Consider the following 23,072-nt stretch of genomic DNA (forward strand, 5'->3'; position numbering starts at 1 on the left):
ATAAAACTTAAAATGTTGTACAAATCAATCAACCAAAATTATTTCAGTTTTGTGATTTAAAAAAAGAGGCATTTTATTAAAAGAAATCTAAAAATCATCAAAGGGTTAAATAGCTGTTAGCTATATAATAATAGCTATAGTTTTTCATATACCTCTGCACCAGAGAAATATACTGTGGACCAGTCATAAGTATGGAGAACGTCTGCCCCTGGTGGCCATGGATTGATTGTTACACTTGGATAGGGTTTCATGCTTCTTTTTCCTTTTTTTCTTCAATGAACCTTGAACTCTCCACCATCCAAACTGGCTTATAGCCCTTTATTATAATACTATTTTTATGGCAATAATTATTTTTCAGCATATTAATAGCAAATGCAAATTCAAACAGTGTACTAGTTCATCGTAGATGATCACTGTTCTCCAAAACAGACATGAAGAAAGAGACAAAATTGTTGACCTAACGACATGGTAAAAAAGTGGCATACTGTATGCTTATTAGAACCATGAGCCATTTCACACAAACAAATTGTATTGGTTCAAATCTATTTGAACTTTGTGTTGGTGTGGAAAGCAAATCATCTGAAAGGTAAAGTGGCAGCAGCAGACTGTTGCACCCTCAGTGCAAGAAGGGGCGCTAACACAGGTCCTTCATTCCAGCAGCAGTCAGACTCTTTAATGCAACATCATAATGTAGCACTGCTAGCTGTTTCTGCAATATGAGCCATCACTGGACAATATTTTGCACTATGCACATTTATCTATTTATTGCACTATGTCATCTCTATTCATTTGCACCTTACTCATCTGTATATCTGTGTTTATATACTGTCTGTTTATATAAGGTTGTTTATTGTGTAAATACGGTTGTTTTATTACTATTATTATTATTATTATTATTATTATTATTATTATTATAACTAATTATATTCTATTTTTCCATTTCCTATAGTTTATGTATATTTTTTCTCCTATGTTGAATTAATGTGTGTTTGTGTTATTCTGATGTGTGTACATTTTTCTTTTGAGCTGCTGTAGCACAGGAATTTCCCGAGTGTGGGATTAATAAAGTCCAGCTTATGTTATCTTGTCTTATCTTAAGTGACTCTATCTTAACAAGTTTTACGCATCAGCTTTACCAACATCATGTTTTCACACTTGCATGTGGCTGGAGTAATGAAAATCTAGAATTAAAAACAACTTGCCAGGTTTGATCCCTTGTTTTGGCAAGATGATGATGGGCTGATGAAGATCTTGAACCGGGCACACTTCTCCAACACGCCATTGTAGCACAAGATGAATTGGAATATGGAATAAGACAAACTTTGCTTTATTTAACTCTTGTGTTTTGTTTATATTGACTTTACTTCCTAATAGTTTGAGGCCCAAAAGAGCTAAGTGCTGTTTGTGTAAAAGAAATATTTTTTCCCCATCAAATCTAATTGTAAGTGGTAACCCTAACTGTGATTGCACATTTGATAAAGGTTATTGCGCATTAATGAGCATAAAGCATTGTCATTACACCAAATAAGATCTTTTTTATATGGCTATGCATTTACAAATATAGACTAGCCTATATTCCTTTTGTTTGTAATCCACGTTATACTACATTGTTACTTATGTTTGGGTTAATTAGACCTCAAACAGGACTCTTTTTCTGTAGCAGACTTCTAAAATATGTCATCAGTTTAAATATTTGTTCTAAGCAATTATGACACAATTAGGACAAGGCATGACGTATTAAGCTGATAAAACAGTGTATGTTGTTTGAGCTGGACCCCCCCCCTCCCCCCTCCCCCATACACTAGGGTTACAGATAAAAAACTGAGTGACATTTATGTAGGCCTATCTCAAATACACATGATGAGTAACTCAGATGTAGAATGAAGGTGAGTGAAGTGAATATTAGTAGTTACTAAGTTACATCAGTGAGGAACTTCCAAACCAGGCTCCTAAGATTTAAAAAAATAAATTTTAGGCGGTAATTTTTTGAAAGTGAGAAGATCATTTTGGAATCCATGTAGGCCTACATATTTTTTCCTCTACGCACTAACTGCTATCATTAGCTACACAAACAGTCTGATGACAGTCTTTGTCATTATTCCTACAACCTTCAATGAATGAAAGAATGACTGACTAAACGATGCAATCAGTAAATCCTCATCCGCCTTTATGTGTACACCGGCATTCCCTCAGACAGTTGACTCTTGGCTGAGCTGATAAGTCCCATTTTATTCCGCCGCCTGCTGCCATAAAAGCGCCGGGGAGCTCATTGTGCGGAGTGATCTGATACGGACTACACCCAGCTGCTGCCTCACTGCCCTGGCTTTCTTTGCTGCCCCAGCCTTGACGTTGGTTAACGTCGAAGTGCGGGTTAGATTGGAGACTCTACATTCGTCTGTAGGTTTTCTTCCGATTTGGCTGTCTCCTGTTTGGCAACCGTACTTCCAAAGCTGTAGGGATTTTTATAACGTTATAGCATCAATTTCTTGATTATGTCTTGGCAAAGCTATGTGGAGAACCTGATGGCCGATGGCAGCTGTCAGGATAGCGCCATTGTTGGATATACGGACGCCAAATATGTTTGGGCAGCACATGCCGGTGGTACTTTCAACAATATCACGGTAAGCGGTCAGAATTTGGTGATTAGAGTGAAAGTATGGTTCCGTTTGGCAGTGGTGTTTATGTATCACCCACGCAGACGCTCGCCAGACTGAATAGCGTTAAAACCGTTACCTCGCAGGATCTAAATGACTAGCAAGCTAACGGTACCGTGCTAGCTTAGTGGGCTAACGTTAGCTAGTTTATCGGTGGCCTGTCTCGGTTATTTCCTGCCAAGGAAACGTTCCAAGGATTAGACCTCGTGCTGATCAGATAAGACTTCACACATTGTGGCTTGCACATTAAAAACATGAAGCAATTAACGTTAGTTGCCGTTAACAAGCACTAATGAAATGGTCAAGACACTGTTACATTAACCTGAAGCTAATTTAAAACCAGCGAGTAGACGGTGTCTGACTTAAGAAAACGTGCATGCTTTGTGTGCACGGCCGCTTTGATTAGCTAGTTAAGCTGTTGATTTACCGGCTACCTGTGGTTAAAAGGCTAATTCTGTCGGACGATTGGTCAGCCTACGATGAGGCTTTCTCATTGTACGCGAGCAATCAAGCTGCATATTCAGACATGTATAATTTTTGATAGAAATGACTGTTTTGTTTTTTATTTATTTATTTTTTAATCTATTCATTGAGAGGGATGGTATGAGAGCTAGCCCGGTGCATAGACGTCACTTTACTTCCGCTACTCACTGCAGGGATGGGATATGTTTAGTCCCAGAAATTGTGGTACTAAGATCAATAGATTTGCAGTTTTCCATATCCTGTTCATAAACACCCTCTCTCTTAATATGCTGGCATTCCTAATGTTAGTATTATATTCAGTGCTGGTGCCAGGATGGCAGTTTTACTAATGTTTGGGATAGGGCTACAACTGAGATTATTTGTTATAGATTACTCTGCCAATTATTTTCTCGATTATTCACTCGTTCTATAGATTGTCAGGAAATATGCTTAGTAACTCCTCAGAACCCAGGGTTGTGCTAAAATAGCTTGTTTTGAAGCTATTCAGTTGTCTATCTGTACAAAGAGAAGCTAAAACGATCAATTGATAATCGAAATTGTTGCTGGTAAATGTTCTGTCAATTGACTAATCTCTTCAGCTCCAGTTGACAATTTGGCAATTTAAATAGTTTTTTATTAAACTAATGTGGATGCACTTAGAGCAGTGGTTCCCAACCTGGGGTCCGGGCACCCCCAGGGGGGGCGGCGAAGATCACAGGGGGGGCGCAAGTCTTTATCTGGTTTGAGGTTGAGGAAAAAAATATATATATATTTGCACATGTTAAACAAATTATGATAATACACTAGAATATATAATGTATACAAAAGTATTTTGTTGTATCCTCGTTTTTCCTGCCGCCACGGCATCACTATTTTATAAATGAAACATGGAGGAGAAACGTAACCGTGCTGATAACTCCTCTGTATCAAAAAAGAAAGTAAGGCTCTATCTCGAGAGTTACCTCAACTTCGGTTTTGGGGGGGCTCAGCTTTTCTTAGACATGAGTAGGGGGGGCGCCAAGGAAAAAAGGTTGGGAACCACTGACTTAGAGGATGTAACATGAAGCAGGTGAAGTAGACTGATGTACACAAGAGAGGGAATTTATACCCCAAAAAGTCAAGGCTCATTGTTTTGGTAAGGTATAAAAGTTAAAAGTCCTTTTTTTTAATTAATGGCTGCATAGTGTAGCTATATATTGTCATTATAGTGTAGCAACTTTAAGAAATCTTTTTTTTTTTTTTTTCCTTTCTCTCGAAGCAGTGCCCATTGACATGTTAGGGAAGTCATTTCTTGTGGAAATAAATTAATTACTAATATTGTGCCTTTTTAAGCTCAGAGGATTATGCTTGTCATGTAACTGGAAGCATATGTTATGTCTGTCTGAGCATCTGACTGAAAGTTAAATTGTCCCAATCCTGTGTGTGTGTGTGTGTTTTTGTGTGTGTGTGTGTGTGTTTTTGTGTGTGTGTGTGTGTGTTTTTGTGTGTGTGTGTGTGTGTGTTTTTGTGTGTGTTTCAGTCTCAAGAAATTGATGTCCTTATTGGTAAGGACAGGGAGACCTTTTACACCAGCGGTCTCACTCTGGGCTCAAAGAAGTGTTCAGTCCTCAGAGACAGCCTCCATGATGACGGGGACTGGACAATGGACATCAGGACAAAGAGCCAAGGAGGAGAACCTACATACAATGTCACTGTGGGAAGAGCTGGAAAAGGTAAGCGTACTTTCAAAACGGTTCACTTCATCATCATAACCATCAAAATGCTGTCTTCATGGGTTAATAAGACACCATCTTGTTTTCTGTTGTAAAAACATCGCCGGGGGTAAGCACTATCTCACATGTCTTTTGAGACTTAAGGAAGTTCCCACTTTTATTTTATTTTTATTTTTTTTTAATAAATTTACAACTTGAGATGATTTCTTTTCTTAGCAAAACATTTGCTGGCTCCAGCCATATTTGGCGTAGGTAAATAATGCAGGGTAATTTTCACTGTTAACATGATTTACAAAATGACAACTGCAAATGATTTGAGAATGGCGATAATCCTTAGTTACAGCCTTATTGCCTTTTTCAGTTTGTCGCTTGGTTAATCTTCATTTCTAGTGTAATTGCAATTATGCTCACAAATCGCTTTAGTAAAACGGGGCCCAAGAGTCACAACATCATATGATGCTCTCAGCCAAGACCTATAGATGCAGACTTGTGAAATAAAAAAAAAAGTTGCACACTTATTAGTCTGCTTTTCATCACAAACCTCATGTACACCAGGGTTTGCCAACTCTCGTCGGTTTGCCTGTGTGGTCCTCAATGTCTGATATTGCTCCAGTGTTTCTCACATATTGAAACTTTTTTTGGCAGTTTGACATTTAAGACTTTGGTCGTTGGCTCCAACATAGCATTGTATTCACAAACCATTTTAGTCTACAGTTGTTCAAAGATAACAAAGTGTTGTCTAGACTTTTTAATAAATTCTCACTTCAGACTGTATTAAGAAAAAAGAAAAACCCTACTGTGTTGCTATATTTTTATGTGGGAAACACGGATTGCAAACACAACCAAACTCTTGTTTTCCTTTCATTTTCCCAACACTGCTCCTTTTTTCTGTTGAGCGATTTCAGCCTGTCATCCTCCTGCTTTGCATGTTCTACTTAACAAAGGGTAGTCAAAAGCGCACAAATTAAGTGTTTCATATATATATAATTCGTACCCACAGTTTACACATCTGTATGGAAGATACAGTGCACCTTAATTAGTCCCTGGCATGTATCTTATTAGTTATGTCTTGCTTTAGCAGAATAAGCCTGCCACTTTTTGAGTGCAGTACTTTCTGTGTGTGTGCAAAATCCACTGGCTTGTTAGTGTTAGGTTACATCTGGTTTGCGGTTATAAGCATTGGTCGGCAGAAGCTGTCCTGACCAATCAAGTGCACTGATCTTCCTGCAGCTTATAATGGTTTCATTAAAAAGGAAAAAAAGCTATGTTGGTGATATTCAACCATGTGTTATAGATGACACAGGACTGTGTGGGGAATTACTAATTTGTTTACTTGGTGAATTCCCTATTTAAGAAACACTAGTGAGTCATATTTTGCAATGTTCAATTGGAACTCAATGAATCAATTTTTGGACACTGAATTGTCATCATTTGGCAGTCAAAACTGTATAAACAGTACATGGTAAAATGACCTGGTAGTGAAATCAGCTATTGCAGTCTAAGGGTGCATAGAAAACCTGGTTAGCCTTGTATTGCACGCAGTTGAATATCCCTGAACTACACACTTCTGGTGATACTACTTCTTACTTGGAATGCCTTTCTTTGACTTTTTATTTTTTAAATCCTTTTTCTTAACTGTCCCTTTTCTATCTCTTCTCTTTCAGTTTTGGTTCTTGTAATGGGCAAAGAAGGGGTCCATGGAGGCGGATTGAATAAGAAGGCTTACTCAATGGCAAAATACTTGAGGGATTCAGGGTTTTAATGTTTTCAAGCTCACGTAGATAAAAATTGAGGGACAAAAAGAAGAGAAAAGAAATATTGCTGTTTTAAGATTTCTCCTGCAAGCAGTCAAATGTCTTGGAAACGTTTTAATAGCAATGAAGAGTGCTAAGATACTGTGTCACCTTTGTTCCCCCCCCCTTCATCCTGTAGGGGGGACTCTTCAATTTTGTTCATTTCTCTTTTTTTCCTTGTGTGCTCCAGTATTGGTTATAGTCATGGGAAAGGAGGCGGTCCATGGTGGAACTCTTAACAAGAAAGCACATGCAATGGCTGAGTACCTGAGGAGGTCTGGATATTAAGCAACCTCCACCCATCCATCAACTTAGCGGCTCACTCCCACCCTCCGCATTTAACACTACTTCCAGGATTAGATGGCATACAATGTTACTTCCTCCCCAGTCTACTTTTATAAACCGCCTTTTGTTTGCTTAACTTTTCCACACACTTTTTTTTTTTTTTTTTTTTTTTTTTTTTTTTTTTTTTTTTTTAATAAATAAACCTTCCCTACTTTAACATTGTACTTCTCATGTTTTTGGCACTACATTACTGGCATGTTCCTTCAAACGTCTATTAACCAAAAGTGTGCAAAAAATGATTGCAAAGTGTAATAAAAGTGTAAAACAAATTTGGACTCTCCTTGTATAACATTCACTTAGCAACTGGCTAATATTCCAAGGGGAAGTACATATGTAATGGTGGTGGTGATAGTTTGCATAGTTTTGCTTTTTGAGCATTACTAAAAGATGCCAGTTTTTTTTTTTTTTTTTTTTCAATCAGCATGTGGGCATTTAAAAGTTGCATGCATACCCTCTTTACAGATCCCAGCCCTATCCCTGCGTCATATTCCAGCCAAAACCATCTTCTCTTCTGCCTCCATTATAGAAAAGACACATTTCCTCTGACAAAGTCCTGAATGTGTGTACCAAATCGCCACCCTCAATCACAACGTCCTTTACCCTCCATCACATGCTTTTGCTGTTGTACCTGAATGTGGTCTTAAAAGTTAATGATGTGGTGTTGGGCTGTTGTTTTGAGTGTAGTGTAAGGTCAGTATTGCTGACGTCTCAAAATATTGTCATGACGTTTCACCTCCGTGACCGCTCTGACATTTGTCAGTCAGCTTCTCCTATCTGTAAATTTTTCTGTAAATCACTACACACATGTTATGTGAAGTTATTTTTTTTCTTTTTTTTTCTCCCTTCCCCCTTTTGGACCAATTGTCAGTATAAGAATTACTTAAACTAATTCTGATGGGTGATTATTGGTTTCACTTGTTGACTGTAAATCATTAAGACAACTTCAGATGACTGTAAAACACTTAACTGCTTCCTTAGACTTCAACACTACTTAAACTTGTCATCACTAATTGATTTGTTGCTAACTTCATGTCCATTAACCAATGAAACGGCAATGTCATTTTACTACAGTATGAATGCATTTTGACTGTAAACCGAGGGCTCCAACACCTTGGAATTATTTGCCTTGTGCTTTAGTCATCAAAGGTGTATTCACAAATTGTCATAGTATGGTACTTAGAAGTATATTTAAAAGAAAAACATGATGCTGTGTACACTAAACATATTGAAAATGGTGTTGGTTGGAATAAGAACATTTGTAAGTTGTCTTGTGAAAAATTTCTGAGAATAACTGTGTATTCTGTGCCATAAAATCAATCTGATCTGTTGCAACTACGAGTTGGATTTTTAACTGCTGCCCCAGCAAGAAGTAACTTTTAATGGCACTTTCCTAAGGGATATTTTGGCATCCGTAATCTCCAGACTTTGTGGAATATGTACAGAATTAAACGACAGAAAAGAAGTTTGCAATATTTTTTTTTTTTTTTTGTTGGAAATTCCTTCTGCCACAAAATCTGCTATTTCAAATGCCATGAATTGATGAGACATCTTGTTTACAGACAGATCCAATAAAAGTTATTCCAACCAGAGGTCAAGCCAATATGTCTTGTCTGTTGCCTTGTGAGTACAAACTTGTGTTCAGTGATTCAAAAGTTTTAAAGTCTATCATTGTTTAGTTCTGACTTATTGAATAAATTATACTCTACTTAAGCAACAATGCATACATCTTTCGGGATGGATAACCTTGTGGATCTTGTAATGTACAGTCAAACAGCAAAACACTACTCATGTCATTCATTCTTGAACTAATAGATTCCACTATTCTCTAATCATGGGAGAGTCTGTCAGTGGATATAGTAAAGTTCTAGCTCCCTGTGGTTAACTGTTACTAAATTCCAGAAATAACTAGCCTACCAATTGTTTTTTTGCAGAATTTTAGTAAAGTCAACCACATTTTCAATGGGCTGCAGGCTGTCATTGATGGGAAATTAATTATTTTGAAGGGACTGCCCACTCCAGTAGCGTCAGACATTTAAACATCTGCAGTTTGAAAAAAAGTTATAAAGCAAAATTAGGTGAAAGTTGTCTTTAACTCTTGGATTCAGAATGAATGAGGAGAAACAAACATTTTACCATCTAATAAAATGTAGAAACTTCTTGATCAGACCAAAGGAAAGATGACATGGTGATTCAACTAAAGCAATAAACTGTTGGCTTTCATTAATGGAAAACCCTGTAAGAAGTAAACCCCATACAGCTTTTTCTTGTTTCTCCCTTTTTCCCCTGTCTCACACTATCATATATATTCTGTATCTGCTTGTTCCAACTCTTTGAAGATATATGATGTTGACACTGAGTGAAACACAAACCCAATTATTCAAACTTCTTAAGGCCCCACAATGGATTTGTTCTAGATGGCATGCATTTGCATCATTTTAGATGTATTTTCCCCAAAGTCAGACTTGCATATTTGGTATCCTGGAAAACTTGAGATGCCCACTAGAATTTAAAATAAAGTTATGTAGTTCTGAACAATGTTTGCCTGCACAGCATGAGTTTGTGACAACTGGCCTGAAAAAGGCAGCCACAGACACCATGATGTTGTAAGTGCCAATTGTTTGCTAGGACAAATTATTGTTGGTAGTTCTTTGAGGACATTTCTCTTACTCGTCTATGTGAAAAACTATTCTCTACAGGCTCAGAGAAAGCTAAACAGATATAGGCTTTAACAAACTCAAATTATATTACTAAAGGCCTGAAAACAAATATAATAATCAAGTCTAAAAAAAACTTAAGAAGACTGTCTCATAAGTTTTACAAGAAGAAAACTAAAATGTGTCACGTTGTACCAACTGTAGTCTTCCACTGCCAAAAGGCCACAGGACCACAAATTAACACCGCCCTTAATTGCTCTATTGACAACACCTGCTATAGTCAGGTGTTTGAATGAAGTAATTAGGCCAGACCAGACCCCTTAACACCACCTGTGTTGAGGAGATCTCAGTATTTATAGGACACTGTTGAGGCAGTTTATCCATGTAGTGCTTTTTCTTAGTTCCAATGGCGTACAGAGAGAGCAGGGGCAGTAGGATTTTACTATCTTTAGGACTTTTAGTGTTTGCTAGTTCGTTTTGCCATTGCACAAAACTGACAAAACTTAAGGCATTGGATGAACTAAGAGAAAACTCAACACTAGGCAAAAGTCAAGCTAAAGCAGGGGATCTGCGCTATGGAAGACTCTTAATTGGGCAAAATTCTCTGCCAGATGATAAACTCAATGGAACCAAAGCCACAAAGAACTTCTGGGATGTCGATACAGATTACCAAGAGGACATGGGTATGTAAAGGAGACATTTGTATGCAATCCTGCATGAAAAACACTAAAGTTGTAAATCATTACTTTTAATGTTGACACATCAAGTCCTATGCATGAATTACACCTGTTTGACCTTTTGGCTTGTAGTTGAATCTGTGTACATGGTTATTAGAACACACAGTACTGATTTTGAACTTTTAAATCAAAACATTTTTTTTTAAAAAGGTTGGGGCAACCCTGAACAACTTCAAAGACTGGGTTATGGCTTTTCAAAGCCAGATAATGCAGCAGTGGAACGACTCCTTCTAATGGACCCAAAGGTTGAATGTACAGGAGACTCCATGAAGCTTCAAGTCCAAAATGCTGCCTCTACCCCTGGATCTCTGTTCTTTGTGGATAGGGGTAAGTTTACAGGCTCTCATGGACTTTACAGCACTATCATTTGTACTATACACAATACTTGTGTATTGACTGAGAAGTTTCATGCACTTGTTTTCTAAATCCCTATTTTTCTGTCTCATGCAATTCCTCAGGAAGTCTCATGTCTCCTCTGGCTCTGTCTAAGTTGCCACCAAGCTGTGGTTACAACATCAGGTCAACGCGAAGAGATTTGGTCTTAGTTGCACCTTACGATGGATGCTTTGTTGTTCTTGAGGTGGGATACTTTGTTCTGAAAGCACTGCATGCTTGAACCATATACACCTGCAACATTTTGCTTTTTGGTTTTAGGAGGATAGCTATGTTCTCCCAATCCGTTGGTTGGGGTTAAACGTGAGGATGTCGTGCCCTTTGATGCCGTCTTCACCTAACCCACCGATGGTCACCTGCCACGCTGAGGGCATGGTTGTGAAAACTGGATGGACAGTCTCAATCGCTGAAATTAATATAAATTGTAAGTTTTGCCTTTTTTTTTTTTTCAGTTAAGATTAACACTGAATAAAGGCATAATGTCTATGGTTCAAAAGGTGTAACCAATAATAGCTACTATTTAGTTGTCAAGGAATTGCTGTCACTTAAGTGACACCTGTGCTTTTCCTGCTATTCCATGTCAGAATGTCTGCAGTGAGAAGTCTCTGAACTCGTCACAAGGCAAACCCCAGTCTATGATGCAGCATTAGTATTTGCTGTTGGACATTAAAGCTGCAGTGGATAAAATGCAAAACACAGAATTTGAAGTAGAGACACCTTTCCCTGCAGTGCTCCCCTTCGCCATATTGGCAGCTCAGTTTTTAGATCCAGCCCAAAAAAAATCTTTTCTCCTTGATTCAGTGGCTTGGTAGTAAATTGCTGTTGGACAATAGTGGCTCAGTTAGTTCATATATAACCTTCTCACATGAATATTGCTTCTTACCAGTGCTGAGCAAGACACTTGGAAAGTTAAATTAACTAAGCTACCAGTAAGCCTACTTTTATATAAAGTTTCACTACACTGAAGCTAGTTCTAGCCCCAAAATGTATGTCAACCTTTGGAAACCTCAATGTAGACAACCTACATGAGAAGTCCATGATCTTAAGCAGTTTTATTTCAGACCTCAGGAGCAGGCTCTACTGCACTCAAGCTCCAGATATTCTCAGGGAAATGTACATGGCTGTGTGGACCCTACTGCACTACTTGATCAATAAAAGGCTAAGCTACTGAAAAGCAAATTGATTCAGAAAACCAATGCTATTGAAAGTTGAGTCATGCCACTGCTTGCAATACAAATCGGATTTAGTGCTGTGACACAATTGGCAGAGGTTGCTAATTTAGGCTAGTTTTATTTGCCAGGGGTCATGACAAATGCTGGTTAGCATAAAGTGCCTCATTCACTGGACTGGTAAAACCTGAAATCTACCCAACTCTAGTGCCTACCACAGCTTTAGGTGAACTTATCCTGCATTCTGAGTCTTTATCTACGAACTGTAGCTGTCCCAACTTTACTAAGCATATTTTCTATTGGTTCTTAAAGGAACATGCCAACTTATTGGAAATTGAGCTTATTCACCGTAACCCCAAAAGTTAGACAAGTCCATATATACCCTTCTCATCTCAGTGCCCTAGCAGCAGCAGCAGCAGCAGCCCATCACAGAAAATGCAGGTGACTGGTTCCAGCAATCCTACATGTTTTGTCACTTATTCAGAGCAGTAGGATTGCTGGAACCAGTCACCTGCATGTTATGTGCTGGCCTGCTGCCAGTGGAGCCATCAGACAACCTTACAGCATGCACAGAAATGAGAAGGGTATGTATCAACTTGTCTAACTCTGGGGAATGATGGTGAATAAGCAAATTCCCAATAAGTCAACCTGACAGTAGCGCATAAGACCCATGATCTGTGAATCAAGTTCCACTACCTTCCCATAGTACTTCTGTGGCAATTGTAAGTTTCCATTGTGCCAGAAGATTTAATAACCAAAGCCAAGGTGTCTCTAACCAATTGTCAATGACTGCTCATGAACTTAAGTCAAACTGTAAAACTAGGCAGCACGGAATTAAAATATGAATAGATTCTGCTACTGCATTGCCTATTTGTTGCCTGAAATGTTTTCAGAAAAATATTTTAGTGTACAGTTGAGCTTTAAAATGAGTTTGACAAAGTCATGCCAAAACCAAGCACCACTCATTTATGGGCCTAAGCAACAGGTGTGATTTCATGGGACAATTTGAGCAAATAAGTTTGCGTTACCAACTGTAGTTTAAGGAAACTTCTGATTTCAAAATTGCTCCTTATCTGTTAAGTGGACTACTTAAATTGTTTAATGGGTTTTAAGCTGCTTACAGTTGCTTTTAAAATGGTCTGAAAGGCCTCTAATCAGTAGCACTCGAACAGAAGTTAAAGGGAATACCCTTTTGGAGAATGGATAGCTTCAGCATAGCAAGCTATAAACAAATTTGCATTACTTTCATTTTGAAAGGGATGTCTGCCCTTGTGACTAAATGTTTTACTTGTTTAAAGTGTACTATTCTGTAATGTTACTTTACAGTGATGTAATCTATTGCTTTACAGTAAATGGTAACTGGGAGCCACTGATGAAGGCTTCATCCAGATGTGGATTCAGTGTAGTTGTACATCCCGAAGGTGTGGTCATCTCTGTTCACTATACACCCTGCATGGAGATAAAAGTAAGATTCATTTCTTTAACTCAAATTTCACTTTTTTTTTTTGAAAATGTTTAGTATAATCCATTGACCTTGTGTTCTAGGATGGAATGTACACCCTTGAATTGGCTGGAGAGGGAGAAACTAAAATGTCCTGTCCTCCACTGCCTTGGCCACCAGCATCTGGAGCTCCACAGCAGCAGCCCTTCTACCCTCAGCTAGAGGCTGAAAAGCAAACTGCTGAGCCAAGGCCTGTGTGGACTAAAGCCCCTCAGGGTAAAGTACAACCACCATTCTACCTCTACCCCTTCTACCCTCAGCCAGTGACTGAAAAGCCAACTGCTGCTCCAAGGCCTCCACAGACTGAAGCCCCTCAGGGCCCAGTACAACCACTGTTCTACCCTCAGCCAGAGACTGAAAAGCCAACTGCTGCTCCAAGGCCTCCACAGACTGAAGCCCCTCAGGGCCCAGTACAACCACTGTTCTACCCTCAGCCAGAGACTGAAAAGCCAACTGCTGCTCCAAGGCCTCCACAGACTAAAGCCCCTCAGGGCAAAGTACAACCACCGTTCTACCTCTACCCCTTCTACCCTCAGCCAGTGACTGAAAAGCCAACTGCTGATCCAAGGCCTCCACAGACTGAAGCCCCTCAGGGCCCAGTACAACCACCATTCTACCCTCAGCCAGAGACTGAAAAGCCAACTGCTGCTCCAAGGCCTCCACAGACTAAAGCCCCTCAGGGCCAAGTACGACTACCATTCTACCCCTACCCCTTCTACCCTCAGCCAGAGACTGAAAAGCCAACTGCTGATCCAAGGCCTCCACAGACTGAAGCCCCTCAGGGCCCAGTACAAACACTGTTCTACCCTCAGCCAGAGACTGAAAAGCCAACTGCTGATCCAAGGCCTCCACAGACTAAAGCCCCTCAGGGCAAAGTACAACCACCGTTCTACCTCTACCCCTTCTACCCTCAGCCAGTGACTGAAAAGCCAACTGCTGATCCAAGGCCTCCACAGACTGAAGCCCCTCAGGGCCAAGTACGACTACCATTCTACCCCTACCCCTTCTACCCTCAGCCAGAGACGGAAAAGCCAACTGCTGATCCAAGGCCTCCACAGACTGAAGCCCCTCAGGGCCCAGTACAACCACCATTCTACCCTCAGCCAGAGACTGAAAAGCCAACTGCTGCTCCAAGGCCTCCACAGACTAAAGCCCCTCAGGGCAAAGTACAACCACCATTCTACCTCTACCCCTTCTACCCTCAGCCAGAGACTGAAAAGCCAACTGCTGCTCCAAGGCCTCCACAGACTAAAGCCCCTCAGGGCCAAGTACGACTACAATTCTACCCCTACCCCTTCTACCCTCAGCCAGAGACTGAAAAGCCAACTGCTGATCCAAGGCCTCCACAGACTGAAGCCCCTCAGGGCCCAGTACAAACACTGTTCTACTCTCAGCCAGAGACTGAAAAGCCAACTGCTGATCCAAGGCCTCCACAGACTAAAGCCCCTCAGGGCAAAGTACAACCACCGTTCTACCTCTACCCCTTCTACCCTCAGCCAGAGACTGAAAAGCCAACTGCTGATCCAAGGCCTCCACAGACTGAAGCCCCTCAGGGCCCAGTACAACCACCGTTCTACCCTCAGCCAGAGACTGAAAAGCCAACTGCTGCTCCAAGGCCTCCACAGACTAAAGCCCCTCAGGGCAAAGTACAACCACCGTTCTACCTCTACCCCTTCTACCCTCAGCCAGAGACTGAAAAGCCAACTGCTGCTCAAAGGCCTCCACAGACTAAAGCCCCTCAGGGCCAAGTACGACTACCATTCTACCCCTACCCCTTCTACCCTCAGCCAGAGACTGAAAAGCCAACTGCTGATCCAAGGCCTCCACAGACTGAAGCCCCTCAGGGCCCAGTACAAACACTGTTCTACCCTCAGCCAGAGACTGAAAAGCCAACTGCTGATCCAAGGCCTCCACAGACTAAAGCCCCTCAGGGCAAAGTACAACCACCGTTCTACCTCTACCCCTTCTACCCTCAGCCAGTGACTGAAAAGCCAACTGCTGATCCAAGGCCTCCACAGACTGAAGCCCCTCAGGGCCAAGTACGACTACCATTCTACCCCTACCCCTTCTACCCTCAGCCAGAGACGGAAAAGCCAACTGCTGATCCAAGGCCTCCACAGACTGAAGCCCCTCAGGGCCCAGTACAACCACTGTTCTACCCTCAGCCAGAGACTGAAAAGCCAACTGCTGCTCCAAGGCCTCCACAGACTAAAGCCCCTCAGGGCCAAGTACGACTACCATTCTACCCCTTCTACCCTCAGCCAGAGACTGAAAAGCCAACTGCGGATCCAAGGCCTCCACAGACTGAAGCCCCTCAGGGCCCAGTACAACCACTGTTCTACCCTCAGCCAGAGACTGAAAAGCCAACTGCTGCTCCAAGGCCTCCACAGACTAAAGCCCCTCAGGGCAAAGTACAACCACCGTTCTACCTCTACCCTCAGCCAGTGACTGAAAAGCCAACTGCTGCTCCAAGGCCTCCACAGACTAAAGCCCCTCAGGGCAAAGTACAACCACCATTCTACATCTACCACTTCTACCCTCAGCCAGAGACTGAAAAGCCTGTAACATCACCCCCTGCTACCACCATGCAGCAACCACAACCGGTCATAACTCTCACCAGTGAACAACCTCCCCTGGAATCTGATTTTCCACAACCTAGTAATAGTGATGTAGTCCCACAAGACCCTCAACAGGGCTCTCCATATATGCGACCTGTGTCCTGCCCTCAGTTTTGCCTATCTGGAATTTCTAATTGCTGTCCACAAATTGCTTTTCATCAACATCACCATCATATTATTCCTTCTGGGCTTGGTAGTAAAGATGCACCTTCACTTTATCCAGGACTGCCATTCCCCCAATTGGCATATTCTGGGTTTCACAGTAGTTTAGATTCTGGTCCCCTTCCTCAAAAGCCAACCAAAATGATGATGCAAGCTACCCCAACTGCTACCATAGCTCAGTCCCAGTACCTTCCATATCCCCAGCCACCAGATGGCAACCCTGCTATACTAAATTATCCCAGCAAGCCTGCAAGGTTTGAACAGCCACTTTATCCTTTTGTACCAAATTCACTATATCCTTATTGGCAATATTTACCACAAAATGAGGCACTGCAAAGACTACCACAAAGCCAATCACCAGCTCACTACAATGTGCACTCTAAACGTCACACTCCAGGTAGTGAACCAGTAAATCCAGTGCTGCAATATAATAAACCGTCTCCAATGCAGCAAAATGGCCAATTGGCATGGGACATTAATAATTCCTCTGGGCCTGATTTCATGTCTCATATTGGTAAATATCTAAATCAGCAGCAGAATACACCTAAAGCTGGGGAACTACAACAATCTAATGAAGCCAGTAAATCTAGGCTAATGCATCCAAAGGTCAAAAGTGAAACTGATCGTCCTCTGGTCCCCTACAACATGCTTCAAGATGCTAAAGCACAAACTTATGACAAGTTGACCCCCAACAATGCCTCCCAGCCAGAAGATCAACAGACTGTTCACTCCTATGTTGAACCAAAGAGTTATGTGCTGCTACAGCATGGCCCACCAGATAGAGGGTCAAATCATTCCAATGAATCTCCACTGCCTTCCAGAGACCTGGTTTATGATGCAGACTTGAAGGCACAAAATCTTGCAAGGCATCACAGCAGCAAACTTCAAGATTCTCAAAATGTGAAGCCCCCACAAAACCCCCAACACCCCAAAATGTTGGGGCAAGAAATGTCTCATCCCTTACTTGATGTCAACTACATTCCAAGGCCTGATGATAAATCAAGTTTACCATTTATCTCTTTGGATGACCCACATTCTGTTCCTTTGCCCCAGGACCCCTTTGTCAATGGGGCACATTTAAACCCTAAATTCAAAGACTTCTGGAGGCCTATGACACCTCTTGGCTCCAGCCAAAGCATTGAACCTCATGTTCTTGTAAAAGCATTTCAACAAAGCTCTGCAGCTGACCAACAAGCAGATGGTATGTTAAAGTGAATTGTTTTAATTTTTTTTTAAACTGTCATTGGGACTAATGTGTGTGTGTGTGTCTCCTGCAGGACTTAACCAACCCAACCAGCCCATCCTTCAGAGAGGTGGAAATCAGAGGCAGAAATGAGTTACCTTCAATGTGAATAAACAATTGGAACTAGACTTCCTAAGTGTCATTTTTTTTTTTTTTTTTTTTTTTTTTTTTTTAATATGGCTTGGGATTCTTTTGTCTCAAGGTTGCATTTGTGTGGGGAAACAAAATCTAAAATGTCATCTCTGTGGCATGGTCAGTTAAGGACAACCTTTTGACAGTTTATATTTGGTACTTGTTGGCATTTATCTGCTGTTAGAGGGTGTATTTGCCTTGTCATGACCTTGTACTTCCTGAACATTGACCCATTCATGTAAATATACTTAAAGATTTCTGTTACTTCAAAGTAATTTACAACTAATCTTTTTCTGCTTAGCATAAAATATTTATTTCAAACTTAGTTTATTTATAGTTTAGTTAAAGGATTTTTTTTCTTCTCCTGAACAGTTTAATTTGAACATCTGACTACCATATTTCAAATGCTGAAAGCATTTGAGTAATGTTTAAGAAACATGACAATTTGAGCAATTTTGAACATTCAATGGGTTCAGTGTCATTGGCACAAGTAACTCAATTGTTTTGCAAGCACCCTTGGCAAATGAATGAAAATTATTCAAAGTTCAGAGGATCAGTGTCTTCACCAAACCTGTTAAAGGCTTAGGTAATATCCTTTGACTGCTATCAAATGTAGTGTAAAGTTTCAATACACCAAAAAGAACACTTAGGCATGCTTAGCCTTGAAAGATTTATTCAGTAACATCAAATGCAAATCTTTATCATCCATCCCATTTTTTTATACATTTTTAAGGGTAGTCTAACTATGCATAATGCTTGTTTGTGACAATTTAACTTGTAGGAATTGTATTGGTGTTACAGCTACCTAACATGTTATCAATTAGTCATAAATTACTCTAGTGCCAGTGTAGCTGAAGTATAAATGAAGTAGTCTTTTGGACCTAAATACTAGAAGAATCTGACCCTTCCTGGGCACACTGGCACAAGAGCAATGGGGTCTGTTTGAGTCACAGTGTCAACAATTGCAGGGGCAGATACATCTCTCTTCACTACAACAACGGGAACCTCAGCACTGGCTGAGGAATCTGAGGCCGATCCAGCGTCAGCAGGATCAGCAGCAGTTGGTGATGCTGGATCGGCAGCAGGTGCAGAAGCTACACCAGCATCAACCACTGTGGGGGCTACAGGTACAACTTCAGCTGACTCTGCTGATTCAGACAAAAGGCCACTGAGATGAGGGTCATGCAGAGTAGTCAGTTTGTGGTGCCTCAGACCATGCATGGGTGACAGGCTGCCTGTGTGTACGTGGACTGCTGGAGGCATGGCTGCAGTGCTGTTATCTACAACAGGCATCTGAAAAAGGTATGCAAATGTAAAGTTTGACTTATTTTTGGCCATCAAAAATCATTTGGAACAGTTAAATACAATGATTTACCAGAGTTAAAAACATCTTGCAGTCCACTGTGTGATCAGTGCTCAAACCTTTGGCAGTACAAATACCACGTGCCTGGTGGAGAAAAGAAAAACATACCATTGTGTTTAAGCGGAGCAATGGTGACCAGATCGATCATTTTCCTATGTTCTTTGATTAGCTTATCAGAAGGGCTAAAAAGTGCATATATTAAATGATTCAATATTGTGGAAAACTAAACCGATGCTTTATGTACTTACGGCCATGGTGTCATTCAGGGGCACGCAGGCATCATCAATGCAATTAGCCTCAACTACAACATATTCTGCGAAATAGATTGGCCCACCAGACACAACCTGAGACGAGGTATTGAAAGTATTGACAGACACAAATTAGAACTTGCAGATGCATTAAATGTGGTGGGGAAACAAATAATCTAAACTGATTGTTTGGGCCCACCTGTGATGACATCCTTCCAACCTCCATAACAGTGTATGTTCCATTCACAGTCATGTTGTTGAAAGTTGCCAGAGAGGCTTGGACAAACTCCAGTGCTGTGGTGTCATTTAGGGGAAGGAGGGTAGGACAGCCCACACATAGGTCCTCTGTTGATTCTATATGTCATCAAAGAAAGACACATGCATGTTTTTGTGTCTAGGGTGACACTCTTGTGGCATCTTCTGAATGTATGTGGATGTCATACAGTTAAGAGTATGATGTGAAGGTTTTACCTTCTGTTTTACACTTAAATGCTGTGATAGTCAGAGCTCCACCAACCCTCTTTAGCACCACATCACAGTCACCTTCTACTGCCTGATTGGAGACAAAGAATCAGTCCAAATAGAACAGTCAATTTGGACATTTTCTATTCTCATGAATTTACATCCTAAAATTATCAGTATCTTGAGCTTCTGTGTACTAAAGGGTCTCACCGTCAATATTTTTGGCCTGACTGTGCAGTTGGCAAGAGGTGTGGGATCCAACACATGACAGTCAGTCTCCAGCAGTTCAATTTCCAGCATGTATGTGTTGTCTCCATCAGGCTAAAGAGAGAGAGAAAAAGAAACATTATTTAGTTGTTATTTTATCTATTGTGCTATTTGTTATATGATTGCCACATAGACAGAAGCCCCTAAAGTGTTCTGGTGCTATATTTGCATTGAGGAACATGCATATGCAGTTTTAAATGACAAGGGAAAATAAAACATAGCTGGATTGCTGATTTTTCATCTTTTCTGACATGTTTGTGCAAATTTTATTATGTACTGCATCCCATGTTCCTGCCGCAAAGTTGAAAAACAGGAGAAGAGAAGGCGTATATTTGTAACACAAACACTACACCTGCTGACTTTACCTTAGTATGGATCTTGATGTCCTCAATCCTGTTCAGTGCATACTTGTAACCATGAGTGTGCTGGGTATTAAGGTAATCCCGAGCCACCAGAGCAGCCTCCTCTGCCTCAGGGGAGTCGCACTGAGGTCGTACCACATTGATCTGAGCCCAGACCCCCGCCAGTAGTCCCAGAACTAAAGTAATGCCCAGGGGATTCATTTCTGTGAGAGATGCACAGGCAATCAAGAAGTTTCAGAGCGTTTGAGAAGATGAAAGGTAAAGAGAAGGGGCCGAGCTCATGCAGCCTGGGGTGCATATATCCTGTACTTTAAACAGGAAAACCGAGCCAAGTTAAACACCATAATCATCCCCCTGACTACTGCGTCACATGTGGACGTGCTCTGTTTTAGGATTGCTGCCAAAACAAATGTAAGTTGACAAAGTCTGGCTGTGCAAAAGCAGTCTGAGTTTAAATCATCAATGGTTCACTGTATTTTATGGCTAAACATCTGGAAACATCTCACACTATCTGTGATTTCCAGTTGATAGCTTTGCCAAACTGACACACTTGGATTAAATATAATCCAAAATATTCGAAGAGCTTCATGTTTAAACACCCATATTGTGTAACCGGCAGTGGTGGAAGAAGTATTCAGATCCTTTTAAAGTACTAATTCCACACTGTGAAAGTACTCCACTACAAGTTAAAGTCTAGCAATCAAAACCTTACTTTAAGTAAAATGATGTAAGTATTATCATTGAAGTATCAAAAGTAAAAGTACTCATTGTGCAGTAAAATGGTTCTTTTTAGCGTTTTACTATTATATATAATGTTTAATATAAATATTACTTCTGCATTAATGTGTATGTTGCATTTTCCTGTTATAGATGTTTAAGGTTGTGCTAATTTTAATTCCTTGTTGGGTAGTTTAATCTACATCAATGCCTCATATTCTATAAGATCATCATATCTACCACGTATCTCTAAAAACTTTTCATGGGCTCATAAAAACAGCCCTGTTTCCAGCTTTGTGACAATGCCTTTTCCCAGCTGATCCAAGAGGATTTTCTAAAGACTTTAATTAGCTTAAGAAGTAGGAGAATATTTTCAACACATAAAGGAACATTGTATCCTTCCATGAAAAACAGAAACATTGCAATGTGAAAAGTAACTAGCTGGCAGACAAAGTAGAAGTATAAAGTTGCATAAAATGGAAATACTCAAGTAAAGTACAAGAACATCAAAGTTGTACTGTTGTACTGTAGTTTAAATACAGTACTTAAGTAAATGTATTTAGTTAGATTCCAGCACTAGTAACTAGCTGTCAGCATGAACTCAGTGACACTTCAGCAAAGAGGATATTTGCCAACAGGAGGAACACAGTTGAGGGACAGGGACGTTGCTGCCGCCCACATATTTGCTCTGACTGTATTGAGCGCTTGCATAATACACAAGCGTCTGTACAGGACAGGACAAGGCTACTAACTAAGATACTACTTGTAAAAGACCCACTTTTATTGTTTTTGTCTTTATCTTTTCTATTTTCAACGCTATTTGAAAGACAATGTTTCCAATTCCAGACTTTTTGAAGACTTTAAGACATAAAGTGGATGTTTAATACTGATTTCAATGACTGGGATCCCCACATATCCTGGTTATTAGTGCTGTGTGGTTCAGCAGACCTTTCCAAAATGATAATGATAAGCTACCATAAGAAAATGGCCTTTCTCCATGGCTTAATTGGGCCTTATTTGCCAGTTCAACATAAAAGACCAAATAAGAAATAGCTGTTTCTCTGCTAGCTACATAGTGCAGATGCCTCATACATTTGGTTAATGGTAAGAACAAACAACCAATTAGACATTAGGAGTATAGATATTTGTAGGGTATACGTGCAGTTTAGTGTCTCAAATTCCCCATACAATGTCCTTAATTTATTATGAACCTGCTAAACATCCTGTGCTACCCTAACCCTACCGCTAAATCTAACCTGTCTCAAATAAGACCCTCATCATTTAGGACACTCAGTTTTTGGAAAATAATTTGGGACACTAAAGTGCACGTAAGCCATTTGTAAGTATTAATAATGTGATAGTGCTGGCATTGTTAAATAATAAACCAAACGGGGAGAATTGTTTTTTAGGAACAAAGCTAGATACTGCCATTGTCGCACCTTCTGAAACGTATACATTATTCCAACATAACAAAGGAATCTACATTCTACAAATTCCCCCAGTAAAATATGATTGGTCGGCGTAAGAGTGACGCCTTCCACACGCGACTCTCAATGTGGAATGTCTTGTATACATGATGCTAGTACGCTGCATGTTAAGAGGGTCGAACAGCTAAACAGCGCGTCTTAAATTAAAAGTACATTAATTCTCCAGGCAGTACACATGGAAGACTTTTATCATAGAATAGTTCACCCCATTACGAAGTTTCAATGAAGTAAACGAGGCAGTAACGGTAAGGCAGAGTGGTTACAGCTAGCCGCTTACCATTTGTTATCCACAGTTGTTGTGTCTATGGCTATGTTGGCTAATTTAGCGAGGGTATCTGCTTGGAAACACGTGTCAAAAAGAAATCGGACAGACTTGTGGAACTGTGAGTCGAGTATGTTCTCAGACGGGAGGAAATCAAATATTAACGTTTGTTAACTTACCTGTGTGGGACATGTGTGGGTGACCAATAGTAAATTCTTTTGAACTGCTATTCAAAACAACCTTTCAAAATGCATTGATTATCTCTAGGGTTGACCTAGAGTTAATCAATCTGCAAACGAAGCTCTCAAGTTGGTGTGACTAAACTTAGT

The 23,072-nt window shown here is 40.4% G+C and overlaps 4 protein-coding genes across 21 annotated transcripts in view; 3 read left to right on the forward strand and 1 right to left on the reverse strand.

Annotated features, from left to right (window-relative positions):
• The first annotated feature begins 2,283 nt into the window (after positions 1-2,283).
• LOC114565819 (profilin-2) lies at positions 2,284-8,555 on the forward strand. 3 transcript variants are annotated; one of them, XM_028594082.1, is made up of 4 exons: positions 2,288-2,397; positions 2,507-2,621; positions 4,636-4,828; positions 6,812-8,555. In XM_028594082.1, exons 2-4 carry the CDS (start codon positions 2,523-2,525, stop codon positions 6,907-6,909), a joined length of 390 nt encoding a protein of 129 aa, XP_028449883.1. In that variant the 5' UTR covers positions 2,288-2,397; positions 2,507-2,522; the 3' UTR covers positions 6,910-8,555. The 3 variants fall into 3 exon arrangements, with proteins under 3 accessions (XP_028449882.1, XP_028449881.1, XP_028449883.1); XM_028594081.1 differs by lacking the exon at positions 6,812-8,555 and adding an exon at positions 6,493-6,759 and having other exon boundaries at positions 2,284-2,621; XM_028594080.1 differs by having other exon boundaries at positions 2,286-2,621.
• Positions 8,556-9,956: 1,401 nt separating this feature from the next.
• Positions 9,957-17,571, forward strand: LOC114565019 (titin). Of its 10 annotated transcripts, none has more exons than XM_028592809.1 (9): positions 9,957-10,303; positions 10,508-10,684; positions 10,816-10,937; positions 11,012-11,174; positions 13,269-13,384; positions 13,465-14,759; positions 14,847-15,642; positions 15,919-17,401; positions 17,478-17,571. In XM_028592809.1, exons 1-9 carry the CDS (start codon positions 10,027-10,029, stop codon positions 17,534-17,536), a joined length of 4,488 nt encoding a protein of 1,495 aa, XP_028448610.1. In that variant the 5' UTR covers positions 9,957-10,026; the 3' UTR covers positions 17,537-17,571. The 10 variants fall into 10 exon arrangements, with proteins under 10 accessions (XP_028448610.1, XP_028448605.1, XP_028448609.1 ...); XM_028592804.1 differs by having other exon boundaries at positions 14,847-15,530; positions 15,618-17,401; XM_028592808.1 differs by having other exon boundaries at positions 14,847-15,530; positions 15,714-17,401.
• A 662-nt stretch (positions 17,572-18,233) lies between these two features.
• On the reverse strand, positions 18,234-22,974 carry ahsg2 (alpha-2-HS-glycoprotein 2). Its single transcript, XM_028593665.1, has 8 exons — positions 22,923-22,974; positions 20,281-20,480; positions 19,859-19,969; positions 19,658-19,739; positions 19,386-19,540; positions 19,187-19,282; positions 18,951-19,022; positions 18,234-18,868 (listed from the first exon to the last, which is right to left on the reverse strand). Exons 1-8 carry the CDS (start codon positions 22,933-22,935, stop codon positions 18,464-18,466), a joined length of 1,134 nt encoding a protein of 377 aa, XP_028449466.1. The 5' UTR covers positions 22,936-22,974; the 3' UTR covers positions 18,234-18,463.
• LOC114565549 (sentrin-specific protease 2) overlaps positions 22,528-23,072 on the forward strand; it is an 8,960-nt gene continuing 8,415 nt past the window's right edge. For all 7 annotated transcript variants that reach the window (XR_003693939.1, XR_003693940.1, XM_028593660.1 and 4 more), the window contains exon 1: positions 22,528-22,726. The gene's annotated coding sequence lies outside the window, so the exon portion shown is untranslated. The remainder of the gene's footprint in view (positions 22,727-23,072) is intronic.

Source organism: Perca flavescens, chromosome 12 (assembly GCF_004354835.1).
Source record: "Perca flavescens isolate YP-PL-M2 chromosome 12, PFLA_1.0, whole genome shotgun sequence".
NCBI lineage: Eukaryota > Metazoa > Chordata > Actinopteri > Perciformes > Percidae > Perca > Perca flavescens.